We start from the raw sequence: 18,348 nt of genomic DNA, 5'->3' as shown, positions 1-18,348 counted from the left end.
TATTATAGTTAAGAAACCAACTTTATTTTTTTTAGTTGAAATTTTTAGTTTTTTTGCATTTATATAATTTTATTTTATTATTATTATTATTATTATTTTTTTTGAGACAAGGTTTCTCTGTGTAGTTTTGGTGCCTGTCCTGGATCTTGCTCTGTAGACCAGGCTGCCCTCGAACTCACAGAGATCACCCACTGGCTCTGCCTCTTGAGTACTGGGATTAAAGGCGTGCGCCACCACTGCCCTGCTCTATAATTTTATTTTTAATGTTTTCATTCATACATAATAATGGGTTTATTTCATTGACATTTTTATACATGTATATAGTATATTTCAATCATAGTTTCACTTACTTATTTTGAAGTAGGGTCTTATTATATAGCTTTGGCAGCTTAGAGCTTGCTCTGTAGACCAGGCTGGCCTCAGACTCAGAGATTGGCCTGCCTTTTCCTTCGAGCTTTGCTTTTAAAGGTATGTATCACTAGACCTGGATCAAACATAGCATTTAAATTACTTTAGGTTTAGTAAGGAAAATGAGAAAGAACTCCAGAGAGTGGGAGAACCCCAGGGGAGGAAATACGCTTCTGCTGCTGCTTTTGAGCTTTTTGCTTGAGCTCTGTCTCTAGCCCCTCTCCCTGGTTCTTTCCCCTCCCTCCTTCCCTCCCTCCCTCCCTTCCTCCCTCCCTCCCTCTTTCTCCCCTCTCTCCTTTCTCGTCTCCTCCCTCCTTCCCTCCCTCCCTCCCTCTTCCCCCGCCTTCTTTCTTTCGTAAAGGTAGTAGCCCATAGACAGCTAAAAATATCCCCAAAGAAATGAGGTACAAAGTCTCATTCACAGTAGTTTCAAAAGGAAAAGCAAAAATGTAGTAATACACCAGTGAGGTAGAAGACTTGTGTGTTGGAAACTTGAAGATACTGAAGAAGTGTTTTGAGACTCTAAAAGATGGAAAGCATCGCCGTGCTTGTGGACTGACAGAGTTCTATTGTGAAAAAGGCTGTATCACTGGAAATGATCTACTGATGCAATCAAAATTCCAAAGACATACTTCATATCAGAGAAAAACATGATCACAAAATTCATATGGAATTACAAAAGACTCTTAAGAGCTAGAGTATTCCTAAGCAGAACAAGCAAGGCTGGAGATCCATAGTACCTGAGCTTAAATCATACTCCAGAGTCATAATGACAGCATGGTCTCGGTACAAAAACAGTCATGTAGGCTATAGAATAGAGGACTCAGAAATAAAGCACACACTCCAGTATATTAGGAACAGAACCAATAGAGTAATAGAATAAAGGGGGATTTACTAGACTGACTTACACGGTCCAGTCTGGGAAGTACAGCCGCGGCGGTCTTCACACCAGAGAGAGACTGAGAGAGACTGAGAGAGACTGAGAACCCGCCCAGCAGCTGCCTAGTTGCCTCAGCAGTCCCAGTCTGGGCCTGAAGCCCTGGCAGAGTCCCGTGAACCCCTCGGTCTTCAGTTGATAGTGGAAGGCAAAAGATGCTGGTGTCGGCCAAAAGTGGCAATAGTGGTAACAGGTAGATGAACTTGCCAGCACGTGGGAAGGCAGCCTTCAGGTACAGACAAAAGCAAAGCTGCCCCCCCGCCCCCACTGCTTTTTATCTAGTTGGAAAAAGTGGCACCCACATTAAGGGTGACTCTCCCCACTTTGTATAACCTCTCTTTAATAAATGGCGCTGGTGAAATTAATTTCCACATGTAGAAGAGTAAAATTACATCCATCTTTCTTTCTATTTTTTTTGAGACAGTTTCTCTGTGTAGCTCTGGCTGTCCTGGAACTCACTGTGTAGACTAGGCTGGCCTCGAACTCATAGAGATGTGCCTGCCTCTGCCTCCTGAGTGCTCCACCACTGCTCAGCTATTTCTATTTTTCTTGCCATGAACAAAAATCAATTCAAATGGATTATCAACGTGAAGACTTAAATTCTGAAGCCAATAGCAGTGGTGTTCCACTGTTTGACATTGTGACATGACCTCGTGATCTCCAAATGTGTTGGGCCATGTTCACAACTACTCCGGCTTCATCAGACCGCAGGTTGGATATACTTGTAACCATAGGGAAACCACTGAAAGATAGAGGCATAGGCAAGAACTTCCTGAAAAAGACTCTGAGAGCTCAGGAAATAATTTCAAGGAATGGAATTGTATAAAATTTAAAAAAACAAAATCTTTTATACAACAAAGGAAATGGATATGAGATGAAGAGACAGCCTAGGAAATGGGAGAAATTCTTTGTCAATTACAGATCTCACAGGACATTAGTATCTGGAACATACAGAGGACTCAGTTGGGCATGGTGACACAGACCTGTAATCCTAGTACTTGGGAGATGGAAGCAGTAGGGTCGGGAACTCACGGTCATCCTTTGCTACACTGTGGGGCCAGCCTGAGCTATGGGAAACCCTGTTTCAGATGATACCAGCCAACCAAACATAAAAACCCAAATTGTCCAATTGATAAATGAGCAGAAGAATTGGGCATGATTATAGTAACTGTAATCCCAGCATTTGGGAGGCGAAGGCAGGAGGATCTTGAGTTCAAGGCCGGCTTGTGTTCATAGTTAGACCGTGTGTCAGAAGGGCGAACACAAACAGTGGAGGTTGGAGGACTGTTTCTCAGTCCTTAGTCTAGAGCTGCAGCAGTCCAGAAAGTGGCGTTGGTAGTGACAAGTAGGAGAGTGATGTGGAAGAGCCGTTGAGCAAGCTGCCGGCATCGGCACTGGCCTCCATATGCACGAAGATTCTTCATATAGAGATGAATAGAAACAAAATAGTCAAGTCTCAAACTGTGTATTATGTAGAGCGTCTTTGTTTTTGTTTGTTTGTTTGGAAAAAAAAGTTAACCACACTAAAAATTAGATACAGCATGATGTTAAAACGTCATGGGCTTTTCCTTTCTTTCTTTCTTTTTTTTTCTCCTTCAGTTGTAGGTCTCAAACCCAGCCAGGGTCGTGGGCATGCTAGATAAGCAGTGCTCTACTGTTGGTATATTCTTGGCCCTATCTCTTTTTTTTTTTTTTTGGTTTTTCGAGACAGGGTTTCTCTGTGTAGCTTTGCGCTTTTCCTGGAACTCACTTGGTAGTCCAGGCTGGCCTCGAACTCACAGAGATCCGCCTGGCTCTGCCTCCCGAGTGCTGGGATTAAAGGCGTGCGCCGCCACCGCCCGGCGTGGCCCTATCTCTTTTAAACTGGCTTTCTCAAGGTGCTTGATCAGAGTTTCTCCACATTTTGGAGGACACAGCGGAGATTATCATCATTTCCTAAATTAACCAGACCTCTTGTTTCCCTGTTAAATAAGTGTTTTAGTTACAGTTCTATTGTGAGAAGATACCATAGCCAAGGCACCTTATAAATGAAAGCATTTAATTGGCTTGCTTACAGTTTTAGAGGGTTCATCCGGGATCACTATGGTGAGAAACATGGCGGCAGGCAGGCAGGCAGGCCATTGGAGCAGTAGCTGAGAGCTTATGTCTTATCCACAAGGCAGAGGCAGAGGCAGAGAGACAGGGCCTGGCATGGGCTTTTGAAACCTGAAAGCCTACCCCCACTGACACACCTCGTCCAGTGAGACCACATCTTCTAACCTTCCTAAACAGTCCAACTGGGAACCAATAACATTCAAATATCTGAACCTAGGGGCTGTTCTCATTCAAATCACCACAGTAAGTTTATGCTAAGTGTTTCTACTTTTTTCTCTTGAAACAAGAACCCCGTGTTGGCCGAGAACGCCCTATGTCGGCAGGATGACCCGAACTCCCCCGTTGTCCTGCCTTCTCTTTCTGAGGCAGGGGTTACAGTGTCTGCCACCACACTGGTCCAATGTGGTGGTGAGACCTGAACCCAGGACTTCATGTGTGCTAGGTGAGCATTCTTCCAAATAAGCTACATTCCTACCCCCTAAACATTTTTCTTAAAACTTTTTTTTTTCTTTTTGAGAGGGTCTCACTATGTAGCCCAGGCTCTCTATTGTCCTTCCTCAGTCTCAAGTGCTGGGATTACAGGCATGTGCACTACATCTGTATATTTAGTTAGTTAATTTATTGAGATAAGGTCTTATGTATCTAAGGCTGGCCTTAAACTTGCTGTGTAGCTAAGGATGGTGACCTTGAACTTCAGATCATTTTGCCTCAACCAAGTGTGAGATTTTAAGCGTGTACTGCCACGCGTGTCAAGACACGTTTTTAGACTGCCATGTTTTGGGGATAGCATTAGTACTACCACAACTTTGTCTCTGTTTTACTAACTGCATATGTAGAGGACAGCAATGCTTTAGAGTACGATATTCTTGGTGGGATTGTTACCTTACCTGAGAACTAGGGGATGAGTTCTTGTAATATGCATCGAAGTATTAAATGCCTGATTTAGAGATATAGTAGAGTATATTGTCATAAGTTGTCAGCATCACTGGCTGTGGGAGCCCACAAAAGCTTCCTAGTGAGATCTGAGCTTGCTTTACACAGCAAGGCTGCATTAGGGGGATGGCTTGACTACGTGCATGGTCACCAGGTGTCTGGGATGGTCTGCACTTGGATGTGCTGGGGGAGGTCTTTTGCTCGACTCCTTGGCGTTCCTTTGAAAGCCCTTTAGTAGAGACAGAAGGGGCTGATGGGTTTTGACCCAGGCCCTCTCGAGGCTATCCTGGGTTTCTCTCTGTCTTTCTCCTCTATATTTCTAACTACATATTCCTCATTTCTCCCTGCTCAAGAGTATCCTGGGGCAAAAAGTGGGGGCAGTCCCCCCACAACTGGCTAGTAAAATTCACCTGTGTTTAAAGTTGATTGCTTAGTCATTGAGTGAAAAAAGTCATCTAAAATCTTTTATAATGTCCCTGCTCCTGGACCTTTAAGTTAAAAATTGTCTAAGTTATCAGGTATGAAAAAATAGAGGGCTACCAGCTGTGGGGGCACACACTTTTAGTCCCAGCACCTGGGAGGCAAGGACAGGTGGATCTCTGTGAGTTCGAGGCCAGCTTGTTCTACAGAGAGAGATCCAGGACAGGCACCAAAACTACACAGAGAAACCCTGCCACGAAAAACCAAACAAACAAACAACAAACAAAAACCAAAAAAAAAAAAAAAAAAAAGAAGGCCTCCAAGATTGCTCAGTGAGTTAAGGCACTTGCTGCCAAGGGTAACAACATGAGTGATCCTCAGGGTCAATGGTGACAGAAGAGAACCAACTCCCATTGTCCTTTGACCCGATGGATGGATGGAGTCAGTATAATAAAAAGTGAAGTTAAGAACAGTTACTATATGGTAATTTTGTTTTCATTTTTTGAGACAGGGTTTCTCTGTGTAGCCCTGGCTGTCCTGGAACTAGCTTTGTAGCCCAGGCTGGCCTTGAATTCACTGAGATCTGCCTGCCTCTGCCTTCTGAGTGCTGGGATTAAAGGTGTCGCCACCACCGCCCGGCCCATCCAGTAATTTTTAAAGTTGCTAAAGGTATAGAAGGTACTTATGCACATTAAAACTGGAAGGAAAGGGCTAGAGATGTAGCTCAGCTGGTAGAGTACTTGTCTAGAATCTACAAAGTCCCAGGTTTCATCCCCAGTACCATATAAATTGCATGTCTAGCCCTTGGGAGGTGCTATAGAATCAAAATTCAAGGCCATCCCCAGCTACATAGTGACTTCAAGATCTCTGGGTTTCATGAGGTACTGTCTCAAAAAACCACAAAGGAAACAGTTTTACTAACATTTTGACAGTATGATTTACCTTGTTTTAATAATATATTAAATGTCGTACAACTGAGATTCTTACTAAATATAAGTTGTAGTCTTTCCTAGTTTATGTTTGGTAAGTGTATGGAGTCCTTTTTACTTTTTATATTTTATATTTGTTTTATGTGTATGAGTGTTTTGCTTTCGTGTATGTACATCACATGCATGCTTGGTCAGAAGAGGGCATCAAATTCTTGGACTGGTGTTAGCAGTGGTTGTGAGCCCCCATGTGGGTGCTAGGGGCTGAGTCTAGTTCTCTGCCAGAACAAGTGCTCTGAACTGCTGTGCCCTCTCTCCAGCCCCGTAGAATAGGGAGTCTTGCTGATACCTTACTCATTCTGGTTTGTATTTCTTTCAAAAATTATTTTATTTTAGGTATATGGGTGTTTTTCCTGCACGCATGTCTGTGTACCATATGCATGTATAAAGTCTACAGAGTCCAGAAGAGAAGAGGACATTTGAACTGGAGTTACAGATGATTGTGAGCTGCTATGTAGGTGCTGGGAACTGAACCCAGGTCCTCTGTAGGAGCAGCTAGTGCTCTTAACTACTGAGTTATCTCTCCAGCCCCCTGATTCTGTTTTTAATAAAAGTATCTTAGCTAGAAGGTGGTGGCACACACTCTTAATCCCACCACTTGGGAGGCAGAGGCAGGTGGATCTCTGTGATTTCGAGGCCAGTCTGATCTACAGAGTGAGTTCCAGGGCAGCCAAGGCTACACAGAGAAACCTTGTCCCGAAAAGCAAAAAGAACAACAACAAAAAGTCCCTTACATAACTGTGTGAACAGGCATTGGACTATTCAAAGAGGAGAAGAGAGAGAGTATTAGTTTGTGGGTCCAGGTACTGAATTAGCTTTTAACTTCTCCTTTATGATAACCATGTGAAAAAGGTGTCATTTTGATACTGTTTTGCTTTCCACACGAGGAAATAGGCTTACAGAGACCGACCACAGAGCTGTTGGTTTCTGCTTTACTCTTTCTAGTCGTTGGGATTTCAAAGAGGCGCCCGGTCATGTAAACCATGAATGGTGACTAGTGAGATGGTGTAATGGGGAAAGGTGCTTGCTGTCAAGGCTGATGATCTGAGTTTGATTCCCTGGACCCACACAGTGGAAGGAGAGAGCTGATTCCCACATGTTGTCCTCTGACCCTCAACTCCTGAGCTGTGGTATGTGTGCACCTACATGCATACGCACACACACATGCCAGTAAAAAATAAATGCAATTAAAAAGACCATGAACCCGGTCTTGAAATAAAGAGAGACAGGAAATGTTGTGTGCACCGGTTTTATTATGTGTAAGGAATGGGGAATACTTAACTATTGGAGGAGATTAGGGTTTCAAATTGGTGCCGTTGCTGTTAGCTGTTCCAGGTTGGTATTTGCACAATGATGAAATTTGTGTGTGAGTATTATAGTGGAAACAGAAAGTGTGGAAATACTACCTAATATTTACATATAATATTAAACCTAATGTTGTTAATATCTTGTTTGGTGATCCCAATCATCATATGATGTCTCTCGTTACAGATGTCCCCCTCGTACTTTCCTACCAGCTCTCTGCAAGATCTTTCTTGATGAAAGTGCTCCGGACAATGTGTTAGAGGTGACAGCCCGTGCCATAACATACTACCTGGACGTGTCTGCAGAGTGCACCCGAAGGATTGTAGGGGTGGATGGAGCCATAAAAGCACTTTGTAACCGTTTGGTGGTCGTTGAACTTAACAACAGGACCAGCAGAGACTTAGCTGAACAATGTGTAAAGGTAAATATTTCTTATATTATTTGGAGAATAAAAAAATATGTTTTACTGAAAAAGTAAAATTCCACTGTCTCAACCGCTTTGAAAGCGGTTAAGAACAGAGGAATTGACAGTCATGTCATACCGAAGGTCCCGTAAGGATTGGGAGTGAAATCTCAGAATGACAGCTGTGGGCAGTGATACACTTTCCTGTTCTGCTTTAAGCTTTTCATTTCTGGTAGTCACTAGTCATGCTTCTACCCGAAGTTACTGTGTATAACGTAGTAACAGAGTTCACCATGACAAGGAACACTAGCACCCAGTACCGGCCATCTTGTAAGAACTCTTAAGTCACCATGATAGTCCTGTAAGCAGTGCCATTAACATCATATCTATCTTACAGATGCAAAACGTCAGTATACTGAGCAGGTAGTGGGTGACAGAGCCAGGATTCGAAACTTAGGAAGTTTTAGGACACCTATTTTACTGTCATCTCTAGAGTAAACTGTTTTAGAGGCTACAGAGCTGGCTTAGCAATTAAGAGACCTGCTGCTCTTGCAGAGAACCTGAGTTTGGTTCTCAGCACCCATGGGTGTCTTATAACCACCTGTAACTCTGGCTCTAGGAGGATCTAATTTTTCTGATTTCCATGGGCACTTGCACTTGTCCACATGAGCATGTACACACATACACTAGTAAACTATTTTATTCCTTATAAGAATAACTAAATTTTGTGTGACTCCATGGGTACCTGAACTTATACCAGCATGTGTACACGTGTATACACCCACACACACACCCACACACCCACACACACCCCAATACTAAGTCAATAATTTATTAGAAATAGTGAACATGTTTAGATTGTTTTATTTTGTATTTTATTTTTGAGTCAGGGTCTTGCTATGTATCCAGGCCATTTATATTTTATGATGTTCTACGTTTTAGATTTGGTTGTGATTGATTTTATTTATTTGTCTGTTTTTTTTTTTTTTTTTTTTTTTTTTGGTTTTTCGAGACAGGGTTTCTCCATGTAGCTTTGCGCCTTTCCTGGATCTCGCTCTGTAGACCAGGCTGGCCTCGAACTCACAAAGATCCGCCTGCCTCTGCCTCCTGAGTGCTGGGATTAAAGGCGTGCGCCACCACCGCCCGGCTATTTGTCTGTTTTGAAGCAAGGTCTTATGGTGTAGCCCCAGCTGGCTTCAAAATCACAGAGATCTACCTGCCTCTAATTTCCTTTTGAAAACTTTATTTGCAAATTGCTGTGCTGTTTCTTGTTGCATAATTCGTATTTTGTAGCATTGGAAAGTATATGTTGTAAACTCTATTACTGGTAGTTTGCTACTTCAAAGACAACCAAAAACAACCACAAAAACTAACCAAAAAAAAAAAAAAGCCTCATTTGACTATCGATTCCAATTCAGCTATCTTCCCGGAATGCCAACTCCTAGAATGAGTAGCAAAAAGTGTGCTTTCCAAGCCCTTTGAACTCAAGGTTGGGTTTGTTTAACTCTCCTGAAAACAGCCAGGAGAAGTTCTCATGACATCACTTCTTTACAGCTCTGAACCAGGATCCTGGTGTTAGGTTTGATTTTCTTGCCCATTTCATTCTTTTCTCTCCTCCCCATGTAGCCTGGGTTAGCTTTGTCCTCACTATGCAGCCAAAGATGCTTTTGACTTCCCGATCCTTCTGCCTGAGTCTCCCAAGTGCTGTCCTGACAGGCTTGCACCACCCCACCTGGTTGATATCAGTTATTTTTCATTGATTATAGGTTGCATTTATAATTGATTATAGGTTAAAAAATTAGGTGGATAGAAAATTTAATTTCACTGTTTTACTTTTACTGTTTGGAATGTAGCTGTTGAATTTGGCGGGTCCTTATGCTTTCTGTGATTCTGACAAGTTAACTTAGTGTTGCGTTCCTGTGTTAATTTTGTGTCACTGTTGTAGGTGTTGGAACTGATATGCACTCGGGAGTCAGGAGCAGTCTTTGAGGCTGGGGGTTTGAACTGTGTTCTTACCTTCATTCGTGACAGCGGACACCTGGTTCATAAAGACACCTTACACTCTGCGATGGCCGTGGTATCAAGACTCTGTGGCAAAATGGAGCCTCAAGATTCTTCTTTAGAAATTTGTGTAGAGTCTCTGTCTAGTTTACTAAAACATGAAGACCATCAGGTAAGTAAATTCTATTGGAAACGTTGAGTGTTCAAAAAGAATTTTATAATCTTCCCTCTTTAGAACTGGGGAACATTATCATTAACTTTTCATTTGATTTACTTCTCTAACACTTCTGCAGCATAAGCGTTTGGAAGGGCAATAAAGTGTGTTTTAAGACGTGCATGGTGGGCAGGCCTTTAATCCTAAACATTCAGAAAGCAGAAGCAGAGGAGTAAAGTCTGACCTTGTCTATACTCTGTGTTCCAGGCTGGACGGGGTTACACAAGGAGACACTGTTTTAAAAACAACAAAACAGAAAACCTGTTCAATTATGAAAGTGACATATTTATTAAAATTTAAATGTTACAGAGATAGCCATTTTTATAGCTGTACTTGTATTCAGTGACATTTTGTTGATTTAATGCAATGTTTACTGAACACAATAGGGTAGATCTTACCAAAGTAAAATAACCTAGTATTTATATGATATTATTTGTAAGGTTTTGTTGAATTCCCATACATTAGAGAATAAAGCTAAAACTTTCATGCCTCTTTTTCTGGTTAGATATTGTCTCACCTTACATTCATAGACTATCTTGGCAAAGCTGTACATAACAACAATTTATATTTCAGAGTTTTTACTGTCCATTTACATCCTTTATATGTCCTGCCTCATTTGAGCAGACAGTGGGCTATGGGTAGTTTTATTAAGCTCTTTTACAGATGAGGAAACAGGTCTCTGACAGGGACATAACTTTCTCAGATTATGAGTTAAGGGAATGAGAAGCTGTCATTCACATTTAGATAGGGCATGTACCTGATCACTTGGTTCTGTCTGCTTTCCATCTGGTGTGTGTCTTGAAATGACGATGCTAGCTCCCCGGAGGAAGTTTTATCTGCTTTGTTCCCACACATCAGGTTTCGGATGGAGCTCTGCGCTGTTTTGCATCGCTAGCTGACCGGTTCACTCGTCGTGGAGTGGACCCAGCTCCACTGGCCAAGCATGGACTAACTGAAGAGCTTCTGTCACGAATGGCAGCTGCAGGCGGCACTGTATCAGGACCGTCTTCAGCGTGCAAACCGGGGCGCAGCACCGCAGGAGCCCCCTCCACAGCTGCAGACTCCAAGCTGAGTAACCAGGTGTCGACCATTGTAAGTCTTCTCTCCACACTGTGCAGAGGCTCTCCACTAGTCACACACGTAAGTGCTTCCTGATCCTCTGCTTTGTAACCTTTCAGAAAAGTGTTTTTGTATAATGCAAATATTAGATGGTTTTCTCCCATTCTCTTTTTAGGATCTTCTGAGGTCAGAGCTTCCAGATTCGATTGAAAGTGCATTACAGGGTGATGAACGATGTGTGCTCGATACCATGCGTTTGGTTGACCTCCTCTTGGTGCTATTATTTGAAGGACGGAAGGCCTTGCCTAAGTCTAGTGCTGGATCTACGGGCAGAATCCCAGGACTACGGAGACTGGACAGTTCTGGGGAACGCTCCCATCGGCAGCTTATAGACTGTATTCGAAGTAAAGATACTGATGCACTCATAGATGCAATTGACACAGGAGGTCAGAACTTTTCCTCTTAAATATAAAACCATAGCCAGGCTGGGCAGTGGTGCCACAGGCCTTTAATCCCAGCACTTGGGAGGCAGAGGCAGCAGGATCTCTGTGAGTTCGAGGCCAGCCTGGTCTACAGAGTGAGTTCCAGGACAGCCAGAGCTATTACACAGAGAAGCCCTGTCTCAAATCAAAACCACAAACAAACAAACAAACACCATAAGATAAGGAATCATAGAAGCCCTGTCTCAAAACAAAACCATAAACAAACAAACAAACAAACAAACAAATAAATGAATAAATACCATAAGATAAGGAATCATAGGCCTATATATCTAGTTCATAGTGTTTGGGCAAGAGGCTTCGCTTGTTGACTATTTATTCTTCCTCTTCCCCATGTGTAGTTATACAATTAACGACCTGGTGCATGGTAGTGCTTGAGTACATGTTTGTGGAGGGAGTGAAATGTCTATAAAATTGGACATTTACCCATTTTGTCACCTGAAAGAAAGTTTCCTGACCAGTTCTTCTTATTTATTTATTTTTATTTTTATCTTGTGTGTGGGTGTTTGCTTTCATGGATGTATGTGCACTGTGTGTGTGCTGGTGCCCTTAGAGGTCAGAAGTTGGAGTCCCTAGAACTGGAGTTATAGGCGGTTGTGAGCCACGATGTAGGTGCCGGGAATTGAACCTTGATTTTTAGCAAGCACAGCAAGTACTCCAGACCTCTCTGCCATCTCTCTAGCCTCTATTATGGAATTTTAATACAGATTTTAAGAACTAGGGTGAAGAGAAGGGCATCCAAGAGGAAAGTAAGATGCATGGGAATGTGGATGTGAGCGTCTCAAAGGAGAGTCATATTTTTTTTCATCCTTACTTCATGTTTATTTTTAATGTTTCAAACCGTTAAATCCTCGATGATTTAATGCCTCCATCCTCCCCATTTCTCAGCAGTTACTCTGTGACTCTGACTAGCCTAGAACTTGGCAATGTAGACTAGACTGGCTTAAACTCCTAATGGTTCTGCTGCCTCTGCCTCATGAGTGCTGAGGCTCTAGGTGTGTGCTCCCATGCCTGGACTGACTTAAACTTCATAATGCTTTTTCTTAGCTTACCTTAGGTTTGCTGGTTATTTATTACTTTATAGTTGACTCCAATATGTAAAATACCTTATTTCTGTACTTAGTGAAATATTAATAGCAATCAGAAGTGTTTAAACTTTAGAAAAGTTGAGCGTTATGTGGTGGTATTGTGTTCCCCAAAATATTGTGCACCCTAATAAACTTATCTGGGGTCAGAGAACAGAACAGCCACTAGATACAGAGCCTAGAAAATGGTGGCACTCACGCCTTTAATCTTAGCATTCTAGAGGCAGAGATCCGCCCGGATCTCTGTGAGTTCAAGGCCACACTGGAAACAGCCAGGCATGATGACTCACGCCTTTAATCCCAGGAAGTGAGGGCAGAAAGCAGAAAGGTATATAAGGCGTGAAAACCAGGAACTAGAGGCAGGTTAAGCTTTTAGGCTTTTAGCAACAGTTCAGCTGAGATCCATTTGGATGAGGACTCAGAGGCTTCCAGTCTGAGGAAATAGGATCAGCTGAGGAATTGGCCAGGTGAGGTAGCTGTGGCTTGTTCTGCTTCTCTGATCTTCCAGCATTCACCCCAAAACCTGGCTTCAGGTTTGCTCTTATTTAATAAGACCTCTTAAGATTCATGCTACAGCGTTATGTTGTTGGCCTTAAAAATAGAAGATTTCCTGTTGTTTTAACTTTCAGCCTTTGAAGTCAATTTTATGGACGATGTGGGTCAGACTCTGTTGAACTGGGCCTCAGCATTTGGAACTCAGGAGATGGTAAGCTAATGCCAGGCGCTGTGTTAATCTCAGTGTGGAAGTATTCTTAGAGCACCCTTGTGATTCTGTGTCATGTTACAGGTGGAGTTTCTCTGTGAGAGAGGTGCTGATGTTAATAGAGGCCAAAGGTCATCATCATTGCACTATGCTGCGTGCTTTGGAAGACCTCAAGTAGCAAAGGTACACTCCAGGTTTTGAAAACGTTACCTATACTTACTTATTGTGTATATTTGTGTGTGTCTGTCTGTCTGTCTGCGTGTGCGTGTCATGGCATGCATATTGGACAGAAGACAACGTGCAGGAGTCAGTCCTCCACCTTCCATTGTGTCAGTCAGGGACTGAACTCAGGTCAGGAGGTTTGGTGGTGAGCACCTTTACCCACTGAACCATCCTACCAGCCCCATGCTGTTAAAGTATTAATTTTTAACAACTGCATGGTTCAGAAATTAGAATAATAAAAAAACTCATTCTGATAAGTTTACACTTCCATGCTGTCTACAGCGATTCCTCCTATTCCCCACAATAACTGGCTTTAATTAGTTTTTTAAAAATCTTTTCAATGTTTCCTAAGCAAAAATACGTAGTATTTTCTTCTTTTTTCACTCTGAGAAATTGAAATTCATGAGCTGGAGAGATGGTTCAGCAGTTAGAGCACTGGCTGCCTTTCAGTGGAGTTGGGTTCAATATTTCCTGACACCCACACGACTGCTCACAACCATCTGTAACTGGTACCAGGTATTGTGACAGCCTCCTCAGGCAACATGCACACATGGTGCACAGATGTCCATACTGGCAAAATGCCCATGCACATAAAATAATAATAAAACATTAAAAAAGAACAGGTCACATGAAAATGTCCCTATCAGGCATGTGACATGGGACTCTGGAGTCCGTTTATTGTGAAATAACTGGCATAATAAAAGGTTAGTCTGCTCTGGGGTCAGATGCAAGTGGGTTCAGGTTCCGTCCCTGTGCAGAAGCTGCTGTTCTCCAGTCTGCTGGATGTCTTGTCTGTAGAGTAGTTGTATTACTGTCAGTTGTCGGGAGAATTAGGAGGAGAGAACGCATAGGATTGCTTTAACAGTCAGTGCATCATAGGTGCTGGAGTGGTAGCTACTGTCACTGTCCTACCACCTTATGGTATGAACGCGTTCTGGTGATGATCCTGGAGTGGCTTGCCTTCTCTCTCGAGAAGCTCAGAGTCTAGCGACTTGAACCGGCCAGTTTTTAGAGAGAGCCAGGCCTCTACTGGTACCTAAGTAACAGTCAGTAAGCAAAGCACATCTTAGAGTTTTTGTTTCAGAGAGAATCCTTCTCCCCTGGCCCCCCACTCCCATTCTGGGGATAAAACCTAGTGTAGAGCATTTGGTGCAGCTCTGTTTCAGGTGTTTTTACATTGTATTGATTCTGTCATTGAAAAAAGTGTCCTGAGCCATTATGATTAAATAGTGTTACCATGAGGTTATAAAATGTTTAAGAGGAATGAGGAAAGAGACATCTTTTTATCTATCTATCTATCTATCTATCTATCTATCTATCTATCTATCTATCTATCTATCTATTCCTATTGTCAGCTTGATACAGTACAAGTTCTTATCCTAATAGTGAAATGTTTCATTGAAGCTTGCCCAGTAATTGAGTAAAACCAACTTATTATAAGCCATAGTCATCCTAGGGTCCCCCGCTGCTATATAGCCTCTCTGGTTCTGTGGGTTGCAGTCTGATTGTTCTTTGCTTTATATCTAGTATCCACATATGAGTGAGTACATACCATGTTTGTCCTTCTGGGTTTGGGTTACCTCACTCAGGATGGTATTTTCTAGTTCCATCCATTTCCCTGCAAATTTCATGCTGTCATTTTTTTTCCTGCTGAGTAGTACTCCATTGTGTATATGTACCACATTTTCTTAATCCACTCTTCAGCTGACGGGCATCTAGGTTGTCTCCAGGTTCTGGCTATTATGAATAGTGCTGCTATGAACATAGTTGAGCATGTATCTTTGTAGTATGATTGAGCATTCCTTGGGTATATGCCCAAGAGTGGTATGGCTGGGTCTTGAGATAGATCGATTTCCAATTTTCTGAAAAACCACCGTACTGATTTCCACAGTGGTTATACAAGTTTGCATTCCCACCAACAGTGGAGGAGTGTTCCCTTTGCTCCACATCCTCTCCAACATAGACTGTCTTCAGTGTTTTTTTATCATAGCCATTCTGACAGCTGTAAGGTGGTATCTCAGAGTCGTTTTGATTTGCATTTCTCTGATGATTAAGGATGTTGAGCATTTCTTTAAATGTCTTTCAGCCATTTGTGATTCTTCCATTGAGAATTCTCTGTTTAGCCCTTTAGCCCATTTTTTGATTGGATTGTTCAGTATTTTGATGTCTAGTTTCTTGAGTTCTTTATATACTTTGGAGGTCAGTCCTCTGTCAGATGTGGGGTTGGTGAACGTCTTTTCCCATTGTGTAGGCTGTCTTTTTGTCTTACTGACCGTGTCTTTTGCCCTACAAAAGCTTCCCAGTTTCAAGAGGTCCCATTTATTAATTTGTTCTGTGTCTGTGCTGCTGGTGTTATATTTAGGAAGTGATCTCCGGTGCCAGTGCGTTCAAGAGTACTTCCTACTTTCTCTTCTATCAGGTTCAGTGTAACTGGATTTGTGTTGAGGTCTTTGATCCACTTGGACTTGAGTTTTGTGCATGCTGACAGATATGGATCTATTTGTAATCTTTTACATATTGACATCCAGTTATGCCAGCACCATTTGTTGAAGATACTTTCTTTTTTCCATTGTATAGTTTTGGCTTCTTTGTCAAAAATCAGGTGTTCATAGGTGTTCTGATTAATGTCAGGGTCTTCAATTCGATTTCATTGGTCTGTATGTCAGTTTTTATGCCAGTACCAAGCTATTTTTATTACTGTAGCTCTATAGTAGAGCTTGAAGTCAGGGATGGTGATGCCTCCAGAGGTTGCTTTATTGTACAGGATTCTTTTAGCTATCCTGGGTGTTTTGTTTTTCCATATGAAGCTGAGTATTTTTCTTTCCAAGTCTGTGAAGAATTGTGTTGGGATTTTGATGGGGATTGCATTGACTCTGTATATTGCTTTTGGTAAGATTGAAGGGACAGATCTTGATGCACTTTTGATCAAATGATTGGTAATTGATATTGTATAGGAAATGCTGAGATTGATCGCCAGGTCATCAAGTGAGTGGTACTTCTATTAAAGTAAAAAGCCAGGAGGAGTGACACATTCAGATTTGAATATAATATACCTTGAGGGATAGTAAGTAATCAAGTGAAATGTATGTATAATTTTTTGAAATACAAATATCTGCCTTTAAGGTGATCGGTACAGGGTAAGGTTTGTATTAGTATCTGCATGATTGATTCTGGGAAGCCTTTGTTTGTTTGTTTGTTTGTTTGTTTTGAGACAGGTTTTCTCTTAGCCCTGACTGTCCTGGAACTCACTTTGTAGACCAGGCTGGCCTCAAACTTGGATCCTCCTGCTTTTGCCTTTGCCTCCCAAGTGCTGAGATTAAAGGCATGCACCACCACCGCCCAGCTCTGGGAAGCCTTTAAAAAAAATTTTTTTTTTACTTTATGTGTTTGTGTTTGTGTGCTTGAGTGTATGTATGTATGTATGTATGTATGTATGTATGTTTGTATGTGTACCCCTGTGTTCAGGAGCTGTTGTAGGTCAGAAGAGGGAATAGGATCTCTGCAGCTAGACTTACAGGTGGTTATGAGCCACATGTTAGTGTGGGAGCCTTACCTAGCTCCTCTGCAAGAGCAGTAAGTGTTCTTAACTGCTCAGCCATCTCTCCAGCTTGTGGAAAACCTTTAAACTGTAGAGTTGAATGATGTAAGAGCTGCTGTTGTATTAAAATTAAACACTTTTCTTCATAAGACTCTCTTAAGGCATGGTGCAAATCCAGACCTAAGAGACGAAGATGGGAAAACACCATTGGATAAAGCTCGAGAAAGAGGCCACAGTGAAGTAGTGGCCATCCTCCAGTCTCCAGGTGAGCTGTGTGCTCTTCCCTTTTAGGCTGTTTGCCTTTGCTGTTCAGCTGCGCTTCCGCAGACATACATTGTAGAAATGAACCATTCTTAGAAAGCCAAATAAGTCTATAGATAATGGGTGTGTGTGTGTGTGTGTGTGTGTGTGTGTGTAAAGGCAGTGGAAAAACCTTCACCCTACTGTTCTATGCTCTTAAGAAGGATTTTATTGTTACTGTCTTTAATTATGTGTCTGTGCATGTGAATGCAGTACCTGTGGAAGCCAGAAATCAGATCCCCTGGAGTTGAAGTCCTAGGCCCTTATCTGCCTGGCATGAGTTCTAGGAACTGAATTCAGGTCCTCTGAAAGAGCAATATGTGCTCTTAAACAGAGTCGTTTCTCTGGCCCCTTTTCCATGTTTTTGAGACTAGTTGTATAAGTCCAGAATGAAAAAAAAAATCTAAATGTAAAAGATTTTGGGGCTGTCTTTATATAAAGAAAAACCAAAAAAAAAAAAAAAAAAAAAAAAAAAAAAAAAAAAAAAAAAAAGAATGATTAGAAGCTGTGTAACTATAGTGATTTGACTTTTTAAGTTTTCAGAGTAGGTAGTAGGGCTTTTTTTGTCTGTAGGGCTGAAAATTGAACTCTGTTCCCCCGGTAATTTAGTTTGAGGTGAGTATATATTAACATTTTTTTTCCTTGAAGGAAATTGTATTTCAAAATGCATTTTTTAAAATAATACTTTGTAGGTGATTGGATGTGCCCAGTTAATAAAGGGGATGACAAGAAAAAGAAGGACACAAACAAAGATGAAGAAGAATGCAATGAACCCAAAGGAGATCCAGAAATGGCGCCAATATACTTGAAGAGGTTATTGCCTGTGTTTGCACAAACATTTCAGCAAACTATGTTGCCTTCAATAAGGTAGCTATTCATACCATGCTTAAATTATACTGATGCTATAATTTTTCAGAAGATCTGGAATTTGTTTAAAAAATATAGTAAGAATATAAATTAGGTTGGAAGTGGGAGTATCAACTTAATATTAGTTATGAATGCTCAGCCTTAGCTTATGCTTGTTTCTTGCTTGCTCTTATTACTTAAATTAACCTGTTTCTCTTCATCTACGTTTTGCCTCAGGGCCTTTTACCTTTCTTTTCCTTCTGTATGTCCTACTCTGTGTTTCGCTGGCTGGCAGCTGCCTGGCTGGCCCAGGTGTCTCCCTCTCTTTTCCCCTTATTCTCTCCACTCCATTCTCTTCTACTCATTCTCTCTGCCCACCAGCCCTGCCTGTCCC

At 41.8% G+C, this 18,348-nt stretch overlaps 1 protein-coding gene across 5 annotated transcripts in view; it reads left to right on the top strand.

The window, feature by feature from the left end:
• Hectd1 (HECT domain E3 ubiquitin protein ligase 1) overlaps positions 1-18,348 on the top strand; it is a 95,568-nt gene that overhangs the window by 18,452 nt on the left and 58,768 nt on the right. For all 5 annotated transcript variants that reach the window (XM_052738495.1, XM_052738498.1, XM_052738496.1 and 2 more), the window contains 8 exons: positions 7,270-7,504; positions 9,432-9,659; positions 10,560-10,841; positions 10,936-11,206; positions 12,975-13,051; positions 13,133-13,231; positions 16,959-17,073; positions 17,801-17,975. In XM_052738495.1, coding sequence (XP_052594455.1) covers positions 7,270-7,504; positions 9,432-9,659; positions 10,560-10,841; positions 10,936-11,206; positions 12,975-13,051; positions 13,133-13,231; positions 16,959-17,073; positions 17,801-17,975 — 1,482 coding nt within the window. The remainder of the gene's footprint in view (positions 1-7,269; positions 7,505-9,431; positions 9,660-10,559; positions 10,842-10,935; positions 11,207-12,974; positions 13,052-13,132; positions 13,232-16,958; positions 17,074-17,800; positions 17,976-18,348) is intronic.

Source organism: Peromyscus californicus, unplaced genomic scaffold, assembly GCF_007827085.1.
Source record: "Peromyscus californicus insignis strain IS unplaced genomic scaffold, ASM782708v3 Scaffold_15__1_contigs__length_86483966, whole genome shotgun sequence".
Lineage (NCBI taxonomy): Eukaryota > Metazoa > Chordata > Mammalia > Rodentia > Cricetidae > Peromyscus > Peromyscus californicus.
This window is presented reverse-complemented; position numbering and strand designations above follow the sequence as displayed.